The sequence below is a fragment of the Bos indicus genome, chromosome 18 (genome assembly GCF_029378745.1).
Source record: "Bos indicus isolate NIAB-ARS_2022 breed Sahiwal x Tharparkar chromosome 18, NIAB-ARS_B.indTharparkar_mat_pri_1.0, whole genome shotgun sequence".
NCBI lineage: Eukaryota > Metazoa > Chordata > Mammalia > Artiodactyla > Bovidae > Bos > Bos indicus.
Genome location: NC_091777.1, coordinates 65612059 through 65631746, shown reverse-complemented (window position 1 = coordinate 65631746; position 19688 = coordinate 65612059). Strand labels below are relative to the sequence as shown.

Below are 19688 nucleotides of genomic sequence, written 5' to 3'. Positions count from 1 at the left end.
AGACATTTATTGGGGGTTTGTTAGGACTGCAGCCTGGAAGACACAGTTTTGAGAAACATTAGAATCATGTTTCCCTAGACTACAAAATGGAGAAATTTGGGGATGCAAAAAAAAAAAAAGGAAGGCCATGATTTTTTCAATAAATTGTGAAAAATTGTAATTGGAGCTGTCATGAAGTAAGGGTGCCAGTAAAGCAAGGATTGATTGGAACTGGAAATGTCTGCATACTTACAAGGGAGAATCTTGAGACTGCGAGCCTATGGGCAGAATTTTTTTTTAACAACTTTATTTTTAAATTTTTGGTTCCACTGGCTCTTCTTTGCTGTGCGTGGGCTTTTCCTAGCTGCAGTGAGTAAGGACTACTCTCCGTTTCAGTGCTTGGGCTTCTCATTGCGGTGGCTTCTCTTGTTGCAGAGCACAGGCTCTAGGTGGCGCGGGCTTCCATCCTTGCAGGATGTGGATTCAATAGCTGAGGCGCACCGGCTTAGCTGCTCCCCATAATGTGGGATCTTCCTGGACCAAGGATCAAAGCCCTCTCCCCTGCATTGGCAGGCAGATTCTTATCCACTGAGCCACCAGGCAAGTGCAGTGGCAGAATTTTTAAAACATCTAGTGTCTGCTGTCCAACTGAACTTGCATTTACTCGTTTGCTTTACAGCAAAGCCAATCTACTAACCGAGTTGTGGTGAATGAGAGTACATTGTTAATTGTGGGACATCAAGTGAGGAGAACAGGCAGCTCTAGCTCAAAAGACCCAGACTTCCTGATGGATTTTAGGCAATGGTGTTTGGAGGCAACATTTGGGTTGAGGCGTGCAGCTTGTGGACTTCCTTCTAACTGGTTGGTGTTGAGATAGCTGGGTGATGTTTTGGGAATATTATTGTAGGCATCAAGTAATCAGCATCCGCCACCTGAGTGGGGGGTTTGTTTTTTGTGTCAGTCGCTCACTCGTGTCTGACTCTGCGACCACATGGACTGTAGCCTGCCAGGCTCCTCTGTCCATGGGATGCTTCAGGCAAGAATACTGGAGTGGGTAGCCATTCTCTTCTACAGGGCATCTTCCTGACCCAAGGACTGAACCCGGGTCTCGATCAGGTGGCCAAAGTATTGGAGCTTCAGCATTAGTCCTTCCAATGAATATTCAGGGTTGATTTCCTTTAGGATAGATTGGTTTGGTCTCCTTGCTGTCCAAGGGACTCTCAAGAGTCTTCTCCAGCACCACAATTGGAAAGTATTCTGAAGAAGGGAATGGCAAACAACTTCAATATTCTTGCCTCGAGAACCCCATGAACAGTAGCCTTTGCCATAAGTAAGTAAAAAATGCAGCATATACAAAACAGCAATACAGGACAATTGAACCACCAGCGTAGACCAGTATAGGGCAAGGTACTCTCTTTTAGATATGGTTCCAAAGGAAAGGCAGTGATAAAGACTTCTAATTTTACCATTTATTCAGGAAGAGGGAGAAAAGAAAACTTTGTTTAAGGTTTATCTTATTTGTTTACTTAAATTTTTGGCTGCGGTGTGTCTTCATTGCTCCACCCTGGCTTTCTCTAGTTGCGGTGAGCAGGGGCTGCTCTCTATTGCGGTATACCAGCTTCTCACTGTGCTTCTCGCTGCAGTGGCTTCTCTCTTGTTTCAGAGCATGGGCTGTAGAGTGCTCAGGCTCCAGCAGTTGTGACTCAGGGGCTTAGTTGCTCCATGGCACATGGGACCTTCCGGGACTAGGAATCGAACTGGTATCCCTTTGGTTGCGAGGTGGATTCTTAACCTCTGGACCACCAGGGAAGTCCCAAGAAAACTTTTTTTCTTTTAAAAATATCTAGGGAATTTCTTAGTGGAATTCTAGTGATTAGGACTCCACACTAGCACTGCAGGGGCCACAGGTTCGATCCCTAGTTGGGGAATTAAAATCCTGCAAGCTGTGCCAACGGGTCAGTAAATTTAATAAATAAAATAACTGTGATGGGAGAGTTCTGAACTCTACTAAGTGAATGGTGCATGTCAACTACCCTCAAGGCCCAGTCATGGAGAAGGTTCAAGATCATGTGGGAGAGCCTCCAGCTATTTCTACTGCTCAGGTCGTCAGCACTGGGACTTGTCCCTATATTTGGCCCTCGAGATTATTGGGAGAGGCCCTTGCTGGCCTTTCTGGATTGGCCCCTGAGCCCTGTCTGCTTGATCCAGCAGCCCTGCTGTAGAGGGTCTGGGCTCCTCTTGGCGAAGGATAGAAGGGGGTCAGCATTGCACTTAAAACACTTTAGAGTCAAGAAGGCAACAGTGGAGCTGCATGCAGGGATGGGAGGAAAGTCCCTCCCGACTCCGTTTTATTTCGGGTTCCTGTTAGACTGGTCCATCTTCTATGTTCTTTTCCTAAGGAATTCATCTTATTTTTACTTTTCCTTCATGGAGATTGCTTCCCTGATGGCTCAGATGGTAAAGAATCTGCCTGCATTGCAGGAGACCTGGGTTTGATTCCTGGGTGGGGAAGATCCCCTGGAGAAAGGAATGCCTACCTGCCGGGAGCTGGCATATTGTGTACTAACTGCATATTGCATATTGAGTGCAGCACTTTCCACAGCATCATCTTTCAGGATCTGGAATAGCTCAACTGGAATTCTATCACTGCCTGGAGCCAGCGTGAGGAGCTCCACCCCTGACAAAGGTCATGAGGAAGGAGGCTCGGCATACACAAAGGCGGGATGGAGCCTCAGGAGTCCCCCTGGGAATTCTCGAGCATCTACCCCCAAAACCAGAGTCTGCCTACTTTCTGCTTTGTGCTTTCACCTACACCTCTGACTTTACGGGGGGCTGTCCCCCACTACCTCTCTCTGAGAAAAGAGTTAGCTTACAGCTCCAGTTAATAATTCCTGGGTGTGACAGTGTTTCAACCTACAAACTCCTTTGGAAGTCCTCTAGCCTGCCTGAATAGGTTTTTCGGGCCACATGTGATTGCTCAGAGCCTCCCAACTGTGAGAGGCATGAGATGTTCTAAACTGTCTAAATACAGATTCCTTTGAGCAGTTAAAGGATTGATTAGAAATTGTATTGGTGAAGGGATTTTCACTTGTTGGGCCAATGTTTGCTGCTAAGTTTCCATATCCCTTACCTGCTGTGTCCCTGGCAGTGTATTGATTAATATAATTGGTTTAAGTAGTAGCTTTAATGTTTGTAACCTTGGACCCTTGAGTTAATTCTTTTTCTTGTTATAGCCCACCACACCTTTGCCCTATAGGAATGCAACTTTATCTAATGCTTTTGGAGGGTGGCGCCTGACCAATCACCTTTAGAGAAAAATAAGTTTTCTGAAGAAAGGGTCTTAAAATGTTAACAGGCCTCCAGGCCAGAAGATGATGCAAATCACCTAAGCTTTTGCATATGATAAGTTTGCAGGAAGAAAGCCTGGCTTACTGCATGACTCTACCCCTTCCCCCATTATCCTCTATGCATAACTTAGGGTATAAAAACTACTTTGGAAAATAAAGTGCGGGCCTTGTTCACCGAAACTTGGTCTCCCCATCTCACCTTCTGGCTGAATTATTCAGCCTCTTTTCTCCCCTGAATTTCCTCACTGAGTTATCCTTATTCTATTACTGTTTATATCCTTAATTACAGTTTAATTAAACGGTTGTTTCCTGATCCTCGCCGACGCCATCCCCGCTTCGAATTCCCTGGATCCACCGGGGCTGGACCCCGGCACCTACCCACTCCAGTATTCTTGCCTAGGAAATACCATGGACAGAGGAACCTGGCAGGATGTGGTCCATGGGGTTGCAAAGAGTTGCACATGACTGAGCAAATAACACTTTCACTAACTGAGGTTACTTAATTTTTACAGTGCCTTTGAGACTGAAGAAGCATGGATTACCTAAGTGAACGTGAAAATGTTAGTCACTCAGTCATGTCCAACTCTTTGCGACACCATGGACTGTAGTTTGCCAGGCTCCTCTGTCCACGGAATTCTCCAGACAACAATATGGGAGTAGGTTGCCATTTCCTTCTCCAGGGGATCTTCCCAACCTAGGGATCAAACCCGGGTCTCCTGCATTGCAGGTAGATTCTTTATCATCTGAGCCTAGGTGGATACATCACTAATTCAGCAGGGATTAAAAAAAAAAAAAACCACATGTCAGTGTTTGTATGAGGAGTGCTTAGAATATGTAATATTAATATTAAACATGTAATATGTTTGTGAGCCTGTGAAAGCTGACTTGCAAGAGAAATAAGTTATTAGGTTGGCTTTGCCATAAATGAATGCTAAACATACAAATATAGAATCTTAGGAAACAGGAACATTGCTGCACACACAGAGAAGGTGGCAGAGTATGAAATAGAAGCACATCTTGGAGATGAAGCCACAGCTTCAGTTTCATTTTCTGGCTTTTCAGACTTCACTACCTCTAGCTTAAACTTGGCTAAGATTTTAATTTTTTTTTTTTTACATGTCACAGTTACTCTCACCTAGAATTATTTCTGCTGCCATATATATATATATAACTGTATTGATTTGTTTCTGGCTGTGCTGGGTCTTGCTTGCTGCACAGCCTTTTCTCCAGCTGCAGTGAGCCAGGACTACTCTTTAGTTGTGCTGCATAGCTTCCCACTGCGGTGGAGATCAAGTTGGTGGCTTTGCCTTCTGCCTATTTATTCATGAGGAGACTCTCCTTGGGCCTGTCTCTTTCCTGACTCAGGAAGGCCTAGGGGCTACAATTCTTTTTTATAGACAAGAGGCAGGCAAAGGATATGGAGTTGGGCAGAGGAGTCTGTTTCAGGAAAGACCCAGAGGGTCCAGTTCCATTTCAAGTCTACCGGTATCTGAAAAGCGACAACATAGCTGATTATAGGAGTGCACACAGAATATCATTATAATATGCTGTTGTCTCTTTGGATTTGTAGATTTGAGACCCTCCTTCTGTTTCGCAGGAGGGCCGAGAGGAGCTACTCCACGTTCAAGGTCAGGAGGGGCGGCGGTGAGGAGATACCCCTCGTCCAAAGTAAGGAGCAGTGGCTGCGCTTTGCTGAAGCAGCCGGGAAGAGATACCCCACGTCCAAGGTAAGAGAAACCCAAGTAAGACGGTAGATGTTCCAAGAGGGCATCAGAGGGCAGACACACTGAAACCATAATCACAGAAAACTAGTCAATCTAATCACACAGACCACAGCCTTGTCTAAATGAAACTAAGTCATACCATGTGGGGCCACCCACGACGGGCGGTCATGATGGAGAGGTCTGACAGGATGTGGTCCACTGGAGAAGGGAATGGAAAACCACTTCAGTATTCTTGCCTTGAGAACCCCATGAACAGTATGAAAAGGCAAAATGATAGGATACTGAAAGAGAAACTCCCCAGGTCATAGGTGCCCAATATGCTACTGGAGATCAGTGGAGAAATAACTCCAGAAAGAATGAAGGGATGGAGCCAAAGCAAAAACAATACCCAGCTGTGGATGTGACTGGTGATAGAAGCAAGGTCCGATGCTATAAAGAGCAATATTGCATAGGAACCTGGAATGTTAGGTCTATGAATCAAGGCAAATTGGAAGTGGCCAAACAGGAGTTGGTAAGAGTGAACGTCTACATTCTAGGAATCAGCAAACTAAAATGAACTGGAATGGGTGAATTTAACTCAGATGACAATTATATCTACTACTGCAGGCAGGAATCCCTTAGAAGAAATGGAGTAGCCATCATGGTCAACAAAAGAGTCTGAAATTCAGTACTTGGATGAAATCTAAAAAATAACAGAATGATCTCTGTTCGTTTCCAAGGCAAACCATTCAATATCACAGTAATCCAAGTCTATGCCCCAACCAGTAACGCTGAAGAAGCTGAAGTTGAATGGTTCTATGCAGACCGACAAGACCTTTTAGAACTAACACCCAAAAAAGATGTCCTTTTCATTATAGGGGACTGGAATGCAAAAGTAGGAAGTCAAGAAACACCTGGAGTAACAGGCAAATTTGGCCTTGGAATACGGAATGAAGCAGGGCAAAGACTAATAGAGTTTTGCCAAGAAAATGCACTGGTCATAGCAAACACCCTCTTCCAACAACACAAGAGAAGACTCTATACATGGACATCACCAGATGGTCAACACCAAAATCAGATTGATTATATTCTTTGCAGCCAAAGATGGAGAAGCTCTATACAGTCAGCAAAAACAAGACCAGGAGCGGACTGTGGCTCAGATCATGAACTCCTTATTGCCAAATTCAGGCTTAAATTGAAGAAAGTAGGGAAAACCACTAGACCATTCAGGTATGACCTAAATCAAATCCCTTATGATTGTACAGTGAAAGTGAGAAATAGATTTAAGGGCCTTGATCTGATAGAGTGCCTGATGAACTATGGAATGAGGTTCATGACATTGTACAGGAGACAGGGATCAAGACCATCCCCATGGAAAAGAAATGCAAAAAAGCAAAATGGCTGTCTGGGGAGGCCTTACAAATAGCTGTGAAAAGAAGAGAAGTGAAAATCAAAGGAGAAAAGGAAAGATATACCCATCTGAATGCAGAGTTCCAAAGAATAGCAAGAAGAGATAAGAAAGCCTCCCCCAGCGATCAATGCAAAGAAATAGAGGAAAACAACAGAATGGGAAAGACTAGAGATCTCTTCAAGAAAATTAGAGATACCAAGGGAACATTTCATGCAAAGATGAACTCGATAAACGACAGAAATGGTATGGACCTAACAGAAGCAGAAGATATTAAGAAAAGGTGGCAAGAATACACAGAAGAACTGTACAAAAGAGATCTTCACGACCAAGATAATCAAAATGGTGTGATCACTCACCTAGAGCCAGACATCCTGGAATGTGAAGTCAAGTGGGCCTTAGAAAGCATCACTATGAACAAAGCTAGTGGCGGTGATGCAATTCCAGTTGAGCTATTTCAAATCCTGAAAGATAATGCTGTGAAAGTACTGCACTCAATATGCCAGCAAATTTGGAAAACTCAGCAGTGGCCACAGGACTGGAAAAGGTCAGTTTTCATTCCAATCCCAAAGAAAGGCAATGCCAAAGAATGCTCAAACCACTGCACAATTGCACTCATCTCACACGCTAGTAAAGTAATGCTCAATTGAGCATAATTGAGTAATGCTCAATTCCCCAAGCCAGGCTTCAGCAATACATGAACCGTGAACTTCCATGTTCAAGCTGGTTTTTGAAAAGGCAGAGGAGCCAGAGATCAAATTGCCAACATCCGCTGGATCACAGAAAAAGCAAGAGAGTTCCAGAAAAATATCTATTTCTGCTTTATTGACTATGCCAAAACCTTTGACTGTGTGGATCACAATAAACTGTGGAAAATTCTGAAAGAGATGGGAATACCAGACCACCTGACCTGCCTCTTGAGAAACCTATATGCAGGTCAGGAAGCAACAGTTAGAACTGGACATGCAACAACAGACTGGTTCCAAATAGGAAAAGGAGTACGTCAAGGCTGTATATTGTCACCCTGCTTATTTAAGTTATATGCAGAGTACATCATGAGAAACACTGGGCTGGAGGAAGCACAAGCTGGAATCAAGATTGCCAGGAGAAATATCAATAACCTCAGATATGCAGATGACACCACCGTTATGGCAGAAAGTGAAGAGGAACTAAAAAGCCTCTTGATGAAGGTGAAAGAGGAGAGTGAAAAAGTTGGTTTAAAGCTCAACTTTCAGAAAACGAAGATCATGGCATCTGGTCCCATCACTTCATGGGAAATAGATGGAGAAACAGTGGAAACAGTGTCAGACTTTATTTTGGGGGGCTCCAAAATCACTGCAGATGGTGACTGCAGCCATGAAATTAAAGGACGCTTACTCCTTGGAAGGAAAGTTATGACCAACCTAGATAGCATATTGGAAAGCAGAGACATTACTTTGCCAACAAAGGTCCGTCTAGTCAAGGCTATGGTTTTTCTAGTAATCATGTATGGATGTGAGAGTTGGACTGTGAAGAAAGCTGAGCACCAAAGAATTGATGCTTTTGAACTGTGGTGTTGGAGAAGACTCTTGAGAGTCCCTTGGACTGCAAGGAGATCCAACCAGTCCATTCTGAAGGAGTTCAGCCCTGGGATTTCTTTGGAAGGAATGATGCTAAAGCTGAAACTCCAGTACTTTGGCCACCTCATGCCAAGAGTTGACTCATTGGGAAAGAATCTGATGCTGGGAGGGATTGGGGTCAGGAGGAGAAGGGGACGACAGAGGATGAGATGGCTGGATGGCATCACTGACTCGATGGACGTGAGTCTCAGTGAACTCTGGGAGTTGGTGATGGACAGGGAGGCCTGGCGTGCTGCGATTCATGGGGTCGCAAAGAGTCCGACACGACGAGCGAGTGAACTGAACTGAAACTTCCTGTGAATTTCCTAGACTGCTCTATAGAAATCAGAGTACATCCCTTGTAAAAGCAAGCGAAACCCCGCCCCATCCTTGGAGCCTGAGAACTTGGTTTCCCTCAGCTTGTGGGAAAAAGGGAAGTGAGTTCTGCTTTGACCAGAGGCAAGTGTGGTGGCAGCGGAAACTACATCACCCAGAAGTCTGTACGGTGCGAGGCGGCTGTGACTGAGCCAGTGAAAGCTTAGGAGAGGCGGGCGTATGTGCTTGCGCACTGCGTTGGGGCGGGACTTCCGGCGTTTTCTCTCGTAGTCTCTTGGAGGCTCTTCGGCTGTTCACCAGCAACGGCCTTACCTTAGCCCGCTGAGCGGTGAGGTGACCTAGCGGAAAAGCGGGAGGAGACAAGTTGTCCCCGCTATTCAGAATCGGCTCTGAGGCCCTTTGAGCCCGTAGTTGTCGGCGGTGTCCTCCTTCCTGCCCCACTCGCCGCATCTCCTGGCCCAGCTCTTCCCACCGGCCAGTGACCGAGGTCGGCGCAGGTGGGTGCTGTGTCTCCCGGGCCCCCACCTGGCCCGACTCCGAGTCCCAGATCCGGACGGAAGGGTGCCCGTTCAGGTCCCTGCCGGTCAGCCCCAGAGTCCAGAACTGAGGGCGGCCTTGTGAGGGGTCGCCCTTCAGCTAGTGGACTGGGCTGAGGGAGAGAGTTCCCTCTTGGGCGACGGTGCAGGGCTTGCAGGTCCTCCCCTAGTCGGCAGCCTTGGGGAAACTTGGGGTCACTTTTTTCTGGGACAGAAGGGAACGGAGTGCCTCACCTGAAATGGCAGCCTGAGCAGGTGCGAGCCATGGAAGGTTGTTGTGAAGGAGGCGGGACTGGGAGAACCGTGTCTAGAGTTAGAAGTTGGGAGAAAAGAGTGCGAATGGAGGCAGGAAGAGTGGGAGGTCTTATAGACCCCAGGAGAATTTTGGGAGAGGCTGGGCCAGGGAGGTAGCGGGACATTGGAGATGGGATAAGACTCTGGGTAGGTTTCTTCAGTAGAGTCTACAGGACTTTCTGATGCTCCTTGTGTGGCCAGGAGGATGTCGACTGGCCCAGCATGGCGTGGGAATCAGATTGAGGAGGGGGTCATAAGCTTGTTGCCTGAAATGAGCCCTGTGGTGAGGGAGGGGAGGGCTCAGAGTAGGAGGGCAGGACGTGAATGCTGGGTGCGGGCATCCCTCATGCTACTTCCAGGAAAGAGCATACCTGTCTGAGGAGGGATTCTGGCCTGTGTCTTCAGGGTAAAGAGCTTCACGTCTGTGGGGCCTGCTGTGGGTGCTGGAGTGGATACTCCACTGGCAGGCTCTGCCGACCCTCACTGCTTCCCCGATGGAAGGAGGGAAAGATCAACCAGGCTGGTGGGGCCAGTGGGTCCTAGACCCACCTCACCCCTCACCTCACCCCTCAGGGCAGGAGGGATGAGACTCTGCTTCAGTCAAGGGCTCCCAGCAAGCTCCCTTTTGAGGATTATTTACTGAGTAGGCCTGCTTGCTGAATGGACTAGTAGCTGACCTGCCTGCTCAGCCCCTCCCAATGACTCATTAACTTAAGAATGTATGAAAATTAACCAAGAGTTAATCAATATTCCTCTAAATACACACACAGGCAATTTGAAATGAACCTGTTCACTCAGTTAAATCTTTGTGAACACTTTGTAATTGGCTTGTCATTGCTTTACCTCTATATATTTGCTTACAAGGTAAAGTTTTATGTATGACATTTTCTGAGATCCTAAAAAAATGTGAAGACCCCAAATTTCAAAACTATACCACTTCAATTGCCTGAAAATACATATAAAACTATCTTATGGACAGTCATAGCTGATACATGGTATGTCCTCCTAACATTAGATACCAATATGAGTCTTCTGAGGTTGGAATAATTCTTATCTTCAGTAGAATTTTCTTTTGCCTGAAGTTCAGGGAGGCTCAGTCCTTCTCCAGGGACACCTGGTAAGAGGCAGTACTGTTTGCTGACATGCTCAGTCATGTCCAACTCTTCGCGACCCCATGGACTATACAGTCCGTGGAATTCTCCAGGCCAGGATACTGGAGTGGGTACCCTTTCCCTTCTCCAGGGGATCTTCCCAACCCAGGAATCAAACTAGGGTCTTCTGTGTTATAGGCGGATTCTTTACCAACTGAGCTATCAGGGAAGCCTGAGCTTAGACTGACAGGCAGAGGTCCTGTTACACCTGGGCCAGGAAAAGGTGGAGGTCCAACTCTGCTGTAGGATTCTAGCACTGTTGTCCACGTCTCATGAAGTCTTTCTTCCCCCAGGGCCCCATGGCAGTGGTAGAGATGCTCATGAGTCCTGTACAGGTGAGTCATAATTATCAATCTGATAGTTTTATCATCCTGATATATATGCCCTTGAGGAATGGCAGTGTCACAAGACTTCTATCCCTATTTTCTGTCTTGCATCTGTAGACCATGTGCTCTCACCATGCCCAGGATCCTATATTTAGTCCTGTGTTATATATTTGTCAGCAGTTTCATTGCTGACAGCTGATGGGGGAAGGTGTGGCAGGGAGCCCTGGCCACAGGATTTAAAATGTCCAGACAGTTGCTCATGATACTGAGGTGGAATATGCAGGGAACTGTTGGTTCTGTCATATCTGTGAGAATGGGGTGCTGGGACAGGGGTGCACAGGTATCAGGCCTTGACTGATAGCCTGAGGTCCTGGTTCTCTAACCCTCAGGTTGAGGGCAGGTAGGGAAGGTTTGAAGCAGACCAGGAAGGTGCCATGTCTCAGATTTTAATAGGCTCCCTGTGACTGCAGAGTAGAAGACAGACTAGGTATGCATGAAGGCTGGGAGATATGAGGGGAATTTCTGCAATCATCCATGTGCTTGTTTGTGGGGGCTACACCTGAGTGGTGGCTGTGAAGGTAGGGATAGAGCTGCCCATATTTTTTTTTTTTTAATGTTGTTTATATTTTAAATTGAATATATTTGATCATATTTTATATTTAAAATTTTATATTTATCATGTATTTTAAATATTATATATTTAGGTGGTTTACAGTGATGTGTTGTCCATATTTTATGTAATGGAGAATGAGGTACTCAAGGAGGTAGGCTGATAGGAAGAATCAGGGAAGACCCCATGTTTCTGGCTTCATTAGGAAGGATGGATACCTCATCAGCTAAAATGAGGAAGCAGCTCTAGTTGTAGGGAGAATTTCCAAATGGAATAAGAAGAGTTAGTTTTTGTCCATGTCACAGATGTTCCAGAGATTCCCAAGGGGAGGTATCCCAGAGTTGTCAGGAAGGTGCAATCCCACAAGTGAGATGCAGTGAGGAGGAGCGTGAACAGTTGGCCCTGAGCCCTGGCACTGAGCTTATAAAGACAAGCACAAATCTGAGTTTGTCTGAGGGTCAGCATCTGGGGGAGGGACTGCAGGGAATCACTTTTACACAGAGTCTGGGTTTCACAGGAAGGATCCAAGGTGGAGACAGCCATGGCATAGGATCCTTGGGTTGGACTAAGCTGCAGGTAATATTTAGGCAGTATCATTTCTAGTTGGTGTTGGGAATGCCATTAGAGGACAAGGAGTGAGGATGAAGGGCCTGAGTAGTAGGTCTCTGGGTTGGATACCTGGTTGGTGGTGATGGGCATCACGAAGACAGATGAGTAAGCAAAGTGTCTGTGTGACAGCAGGGTGTAGGTGTGAGAAAGTCTTCAGGCCAGTGCAGACAGGAGATGGATGTTGAGGATGGAAAAGGAATTAGCTGAGAGAGTCTCTAGACCTAGGGTGCAGTGGGAATGTGACTGGGGAGGTCTGTGTGCCTGGGCTTCACGTGAAGAGAGAGAAAGGTGTTGACTGCTTGTGGGACAGTCCTTGCAGTGCAGAAGAGGGAAAGAGCTAAGGGGACATGAGGTCTCATGTAGGTGGGATGGCTAGAGAGGAAGCAAAAAACAGGGCCCTGTGGGGAGAGCTTCTGGGGTGTGCCTCCAGGGCTTGGGGTGGGCCCTGGCCTTAGAGGACTTTGGGGTTCAGGGGCAGGACTGGCTGCGTTAAATGTTGGATGCATTTGCCATTCACTGCCTGGACTCCATGTGCAGAGCGCCCTGTAGGAGGTGAAGGAAGTGCCTGTGGTGTCTGTGGTGGGGTGGGTGTGGTGCTGTCACTATGGAGGGGTCAGAGTTGTCAGGAAGGTGCAGTCCTACAAGTGAGATGCAGTGAGGAGGAGAGTAAACGGTTGCCCTGAACCTTGGCACTGGGCTTATAAAGACAAGGACAAATCTGAGTTTGTTTGAGGGTCAGCATCTGGGAGATGGATCCCAGGGAAATTGTCCAGCAGGAGAGGGGTAGGGCCATGCATGGCAGTCCACAGCCTACATGGTGGTTTGTTTTCTTCTGTGTACTGGACACAGGGATCCATGGTCATGAGGAGAGAGCAGGCACTGATGCCCTTAGGACGTATCTTGAGGGTGGGACACGTGGGAGGAGGCTGACTGGGGACCGATGCGTAGGGGGAGGGTGAAGGTCCTGGAGAGGGATGTGCATCAGTGGTTGTACCCAGAGGATATTAACTTGTAGAAGTGAGTGAGTGGTGATGAGTGGTGACACAGAGAGGCCAATGACATTTCAAGCAAGTTTCATTGCTTACATTTCCCGAAAGGAGGCACACTGTGTAACCCAGGGTCATGTGGGGAATCACCATACTTGGTTAGCAGGTGCAAGCACCAGCTTGGGGAAACCAGTGGTCAGAGCCTTTTTTGGATTTTCAGGAGAAATGTGGGGAGGGTTGGACAGAAGGCTTAGGGATGAATAGTTTGGATAATTCTGTGTACCTGGAGTACAGGAGCTGTCTCTAGCTGTCTGGTACCTGGCTCTGGACTGATTTAGGGCAGGGGAAATACTGATCTGGTGAGTGAGAGTTAGTTCAGGAGTTGGTTCAGAGTATGAACTCTGGAAGCAAGGGAGATGTGAACAAATTTGGCCTTAAGTTTAGCCCTGTAATTAATGGATGGCAAATAGATAAATACAGAATCCACAAAACTAAGTTAAAACAGGAAGCTGTTCATGAACCAGACACTTTTGATTTTGGCAGGACTGTGTGGTCTTCGAGGACGTGGCTGTATATTTCTCCCAGGAGGAGTGGGGCCTCCTTGATGAAACTCAGAGACACTTGTACCATGCTGTGATGACAGAGAACTTGGCACTCGTGACCTCCCTGGGTAAGCTCTGCACACTCACCCAGTGTTCTGAGCTGCACTCTGTTCTACCCCTTTTCCCAGGGGCAGCTCTGTGCTCCCCACATTGAGAGCTTCCTTTCCTGGTTTCCTGGTACGTGTGCTGTTGGTGCTGGGGCTGGACCACGTGTGCGGTGTCACTGTTCTCCCGCAGAGCCCTGTCTCTCCCATTCTGAGAACTTGCACTACAGGGCTCAGAGTCAGAAATCTAAATTTTATCTGAGACCCCCTCTGACCTGGCTTGTCCCTGGTAGGTGATCAGACTAGATGCTTGGACTCTTGTTGCCCCAGGCTTTCCCCTCCTCTTGCTGACATTTCTTTCAGGCACCAACCAAGATACGAATTCTGGAACCATTACTGCTTCTGCAGTCTCTCCTATGAAGCTGTTAGAATTTTAGCATGTCAGATGCCCTGTGTTGAATTTCTGGACGTGTGCTGGCCCCTCCTCTTTCTGTCTTTCCTGTAGGACTGGCGTCTTCCTGATGCCACATCAGTGCTCACCTGGTGCAGGAGGGAGGACCCTGGGTGCCTGATAGTGTGGTCTTACTGCATCTGTGGCAGAAGACACTTAGAATTACCCGAGCTCAGTGTGCGGTCCTGGGAAATGGTGCCATGTCAGAACTGGGGACTTGTTCTGTGTTCACCATGGATTGATGCTATGACCACTGGCCGTACCTCATTTCTTCCTTTTCTTCTCAATTTTTATTTCTTCTGTCAGCCTCCAGCCACACCTTTGTGACCCTCACTTGTCACATGTTCCATATCACTGCTTTGTATATAAGATGTCCTGAGGTCTGCATGTATAGATCCTTAAACAGTCTAGAACTTTAGCATCTCCTTTGTATCTGATGTTTCAAGGTCTGGGCACCATCTTTGTCACAGGGCTCACCTGTCACCCATAGCCATGGGTGTGGTGGAGGCCCTTTGCAGAGGACTGATTTGGAGGCCTGCTCTGGTCTGAATGTTTGTGTCTCCACACATTCCATATGTTGGAAACTTCATGCCCAAGGTGACAGTATTAGGAGATGGGGTCTTTGGGGTGATTAGGTCATGAAGGCAGAGCCTTTAAGAATGAGGTTAATGCCCTTTTGAAAGGGGACCCCACTGAGACTTCCCTGGTGGTCCAATGGTTAAGACTTTGCATTTCCTATGCAGAGTGCCTGAGTTAGATTCCTGTTGAAGGAACTAAGCTCCCACATGATATGCAGCTCAGCCCAAAAGATTAAAAGAGAAAAAAGGAGGAGACTGCACAGAGCTTCCAGGCTCCTTCCACCATGTGTGAGGACGCAATGAGAAGTCTGTGACCTAGAAAAATGCATATGGGCTCTGGGTTCCATCCTCTAGAAATGTGAGAAATAAACTTCTGTTCATTACAAGCCAGTCAGCTTATAATTTTATCATAGCATCCCGAATGGACTGAAAGAGTAACTCTTCCTTCAGTCTTTACCTGTTGACAGGACTGTGGGAGCTCCCCAGGTCCATCTCTGCACAGCAGACCTTCCTGTCTCTGGCTCTGATCTTGGGTGTGTGTGACACACATATTTCTGATGGGGCTGTCCTTTCCATCAAAGTCAACATGCACTTTACCAGCATCTATCTGGTTACAGGTTGTTGTCATGGAGCCCAGGGTGAGGAGGCCTCTTCTGAGCAAGGTGTTTCTATAGGGATGTCAGAGGTCAGGACTGCAAAGCCAGATCCATCCTCCAGGAAGGCCCAGCCCGGTGACATGTGTGGCCCACTGTCCAGAGACCTTTTACCCCTGCCTGAGCATGACAGAATGTACCCTGATGAAGGACTGTACGTTTGTGGAGCAGACCTTTTCCAGCACCAGAAGGAGATTAGAGACAAACTTTGCCGAAGGGCTGAGGGGCAGCCTTCATTTGTGACCAACAGCAGTGTTCACACAGGAGAGAGGACCTTGACCTGCAGCAGAGATGGGAAGCCCTTCCTGGGCAGCACAGGCCTTCTGCAGCAGCTGGCCCCTCGTGGTGTGGGGCAGCCACATGGGGACACTGAGTGCCAGGAGGCCTTTGGTCATGAACAAAGTGGTTACAGGTGCACTCAGTGTGGGAAAGCCTTCAGCCGAAAACAGATACTTGTTGAGCACCAAAAAATCCACACTGGAGTAAGGCCTCATGAGTGCAGCATATGCGGGATGGCCTTCATTAGAAAATTTCACCTTGTTCAGCACCAGAGAATCCACACTGGAGAAAGGCCTTTTCGATGTGGTGAATGTGGGAAATGTTTTAGGTACAACTCCACGCTCGTTAGTCATCAGCGAGTTCACACTGGATTAAGGCCTTATGAGTGCAGCAAATGTGGGGAATTCTTCAAGTACAATGCCAACTTCATGAAACATCAGAGAAAGCACAATGGAGAAAGGCCTTTTGAGTGCAGAGAATGTGGAAAATTCTTTAGGTATAACTATAGACTGATAAGACATGGGAGAGTTCACACTGGAGAAACTCCTTATAAGTGCATTGAATGTGGGAAGTTTTTCAGATACAGCTCCACATTCATTAGACACCAGAGAGTTCATACTGCAGAAAAGCCTTATAAATGTAATGAATGTGGGAAATTCTTTAGGTACAATTCCACACTCATTAAACACCAGAGAGTTCATACCGGAGAGAGGCCTTATGAGTGCAGTGAATGTGGAAAATTTTTTAGATACACGTCCACCCTCATTAGACATCAGAGAGTTCATACTGTAGAAAGGCCTTATGAGTGCAGCTTGTGTGGGGAATACTTTAAGTACAAATCCAAACTTATTAAACATTGGCAAAATCACACCGGAGAAAGGCCTTATGAGTGCAGTGAATGTGGGAAGGCCTTTAGGTACCACTGCAGACTCATTAGACATAAGAGAGTCCACAGTGGAGAGAGGCCTTATGAGTGCAGTGAGTGTGGGAAATTCTTTCGGTACAACTCCAACCTCATTAAACATTGGAGAAATCACACTGGAGAGAGGCCTTATGAGTGCAGAGAATGTGGGAAAGCCTTTAGCCACAAGCATATACTTGTTGAGCATCAGAAAATCCATACTGGAGAAAGACCTTACGAGTGCAGCAGATGTCACAAAGCCTTCATTAGGAAGTCCCACCTTGTTCATCACCAGAAGATTCACACTGAAGACACTATGAGTGCTGTGAATGTGGGGAACTCTTTAGATACAACTCCAACCTCATGAAGCAGAGTTCAGTGGTAGAGACCTTATGAAGGGGTCTGCTGTATAGCACAGGAAACTATATTCAATATCATGTAATAAGTTATAATGGAAAAGGATCTGGGAAAGAATTTTATATGTAAACTGAATCATTTTGATATATGCCCGAAACACTATAAATCAACTATACTTCAGTTAAAAACCAAAATACCATTTAAGTACAGAAGCTATAGTAAATGAGGTACTACTCCAGACTCCTAACTCATAGGTGCTGGAGAAGCCCCTATGAGTTACGCTGGGCTATGTTCACTTCTGAGTGAACATAGCAAACATGGAAAGTTGTTTTGGTACAGCTCCCCACTTTAGACATCAAGAGTTCATACCAGAGGCAAACCTTTTCAGTGAATGTAAGGTTTTAGCTTAAGCTGCGACCCGATTACACGTCAGTGATTTCACAGTGGAGAAAGGCCTTAGTGCAGCAGTTGTGGATACATGTTCTGCCGAAACTGCGACCTCATTCAGCACCAAAAAGTTCACACCAGAGGGAGTATTGCAAATGGGGAAAGATTAGCAAGTTGCTCTAATCTATCCCTGAGAATGTCTTTTTTTGATGGTGTAAAATATATCTAACAATGCTGGGCTTCCCTCGTAGCTCAGCTGGTAATGAATCCACCTGTAATATAGGAGACCCCGATTTGATTCCTGGGTTAGGAAGCTATGCTAGGGAAGGGATAGGCTACCCACTCCAGTATTCTTGGGCTTCCCTGGTGCATCAGCTGGTAAAGAATCTGCCTGCAATGCAGGAGACCTGGGTTCAATCCCTGGGTTGAGAAAATCCAGTGGAGAAGGGAAAAGCTACTCACTCCAGTATTCTGGCCTGGAGAATTCTATGGACTATATAGTCCATGGGGTCGCAAAAGAGTTGGTCATGACTGAGCGACTTTAGGGCTTCCCTGATAGCTCAGAAAGGTAAAGAATCCACCTGCAGTGCAGGAGACCCCGGTTCGATTTCTGGGTCAGAAAGATCTGCTGGAGAAGAGATAAGCTACCCACTCCAGTATTCTGGCCTGGAGAATTCCATGGACTGTATAGTCCATGAGGCTGCAAAGAGTCAGACACAACTGAGCAACTTTCACTTTCATATGTAACAAAATTTACCCTCTACCTTTTAATGTTCGGTGTAGTGTGTTTAAAAATTAATAGCTAGTTTCCAGAATTCTTTTTCATCTTGCAAAAATGAAACTCTGTACCCCTTAAACAACATCTCTCTCTTCTCCCTCCCTACCGTACCTGTCTACCTCTGTTTTACATTCTTGTCTATGAATTTGATTATTCTGGATACTTTGCATAAGTGTAATCATACATTTTTTTCATCTCTTTGCAGCTGGTTTATTTAGCTTAGAATAATGTCCCCATGTTGAAGCATTTGTCAGCATTTTCTTCTCTCTTGAGAAGGAATCAGAATTGACCTGCCTAAAACATGAGGAAGGGTGCTGATTGTCGATACAAGTTTGTCTGATATGATGACATTTAGAGAAATAAGAGATCCTGATTTTGTATGGAACATATATTAATAGCTTTACTGAGGTATTGGCATACTCAATTTCATTTATTAAAACTGTAAACTGTATTTTCACATAGGTGTACACAGTGGGACTATCACCAAAGTTATGATAATGAACATGTCCATTACTTACAGAGTTTCCATTTGCACCAACCCTACCCAAGTTGCCATCTCCAGGTAGACATTGTAGTTTACATTTTCTAGAATTTTATATAAAAGAAATCCTGCAGGTATTCTTATATGAATTTTCACTAAGTTCATAAATATATTTTTTATTATATGTGTGCAAAGGAATGATATCAAATAAAAATAAGCAAGGCTCTCTTATGTATTAGAGGTGCATTGTTTGTAAGCAAATGTGGGTGGTTTTGTTGTTGTTCTCACTATCACTGAGAAAATGTTATTTAAAGTGGGAACTGAAGTTGAAACTAAACTGAAATTCAGTTTTGTATGAATTTTTTATGAATAAAAAATTTTGAACCTTTTGCATCATACACAGCTTCCACTGACATTTTTCTAGATTTTCTTCTTGACTTTTCTAGTGTCCTTATCCTACATCTTTGTGTCAAAGAAGTTCTTAGGGAATTTTTGCAGTGAAATACACAACATAAACTTTATCATCTCACTATTTTAAGTGTTCAGTTTCATGATATATTGGGATCTCCAGCAAAACAACCCATCAGTGTGTGTGTGTGCATACTCATACACATGCATTTGTGTAGAGACAGAAAAAAGAAATATATATATATTTTATTAATTTTATTTGGCTATGCTGGGTTTTCCTTGCTGTGTGTGCTAGTTTTCTCTAATGTGGGATGGTGGTGGGGGAGTGGGGGGGCTACTCTCATTGCAGTACGTGGGCTTCTCATGCAGTGACTTCTGACTGTGGAGCATGAGCTTTAGGCCAGCGGGCTCAGTAGTTGTGGAGTACGGGCTTAGTTGCCCTGTGACGTGTGGAATATACCCAGACCAGGGATCAAGTCCATATTCCCTGCGTTGGCAGGTGAATTCTTAACCAGTGGACTAGCACAGAAGTCCACCTTCCTGTCTTGCTCACCATGGCCCTGTCTTTAATCTTTACTTGCTTTACCCTGACCTACCACAGTGAAAGTTATAAATTGGATCTAATGCTTAGGCTACGTGTGTTTGCAGAGCAGTAGACCACCTGACCTGCCTCTTGAGAAATCTGTATGCAGGTCAGGAAGCAACAGTTAGAACTGGACATGGAACAACAGACTGCTTCCAAATAGGAAAAGGAGTACGTCAAGGCTGTATATTGTCACCCTGCTTGTTTAACTTATATGCAGACTACATCATGAGAAACGCTGGGCTGGAAGAAGCACAAGCTGGAATCAAAATTGCCAGGAGAAATATCAATAACCTCAGATAT

General features: G+C 45.8%; 1 protein-coding gene across 1 annotated transcript; it reads left to right on the top strand.

Moving 5' to 3' along the window:
• The first annotated feature begins 4921 nt into the window (after positions 1-4921).
• On the top strand, positions 4922-18792 carry LOC109572113 (zinc finger protein 548-like). Its single transcript, XM_070772355.1, is given in 5 exon segments — positions 4922-5053; positions 10646-10687; positions 13427-13553; positions 15176-16696; positions 16699-18792. Coding segments are annotated over 4 exon segments (1773 nt in total). The 5' UTR covers positions 4922-5053; positions 10646-10651; the 3' UTR covers positions 16788-18792.
• The last annotated feature ends 896 nt before the right edge of the window (positions 18793-19688 follow it).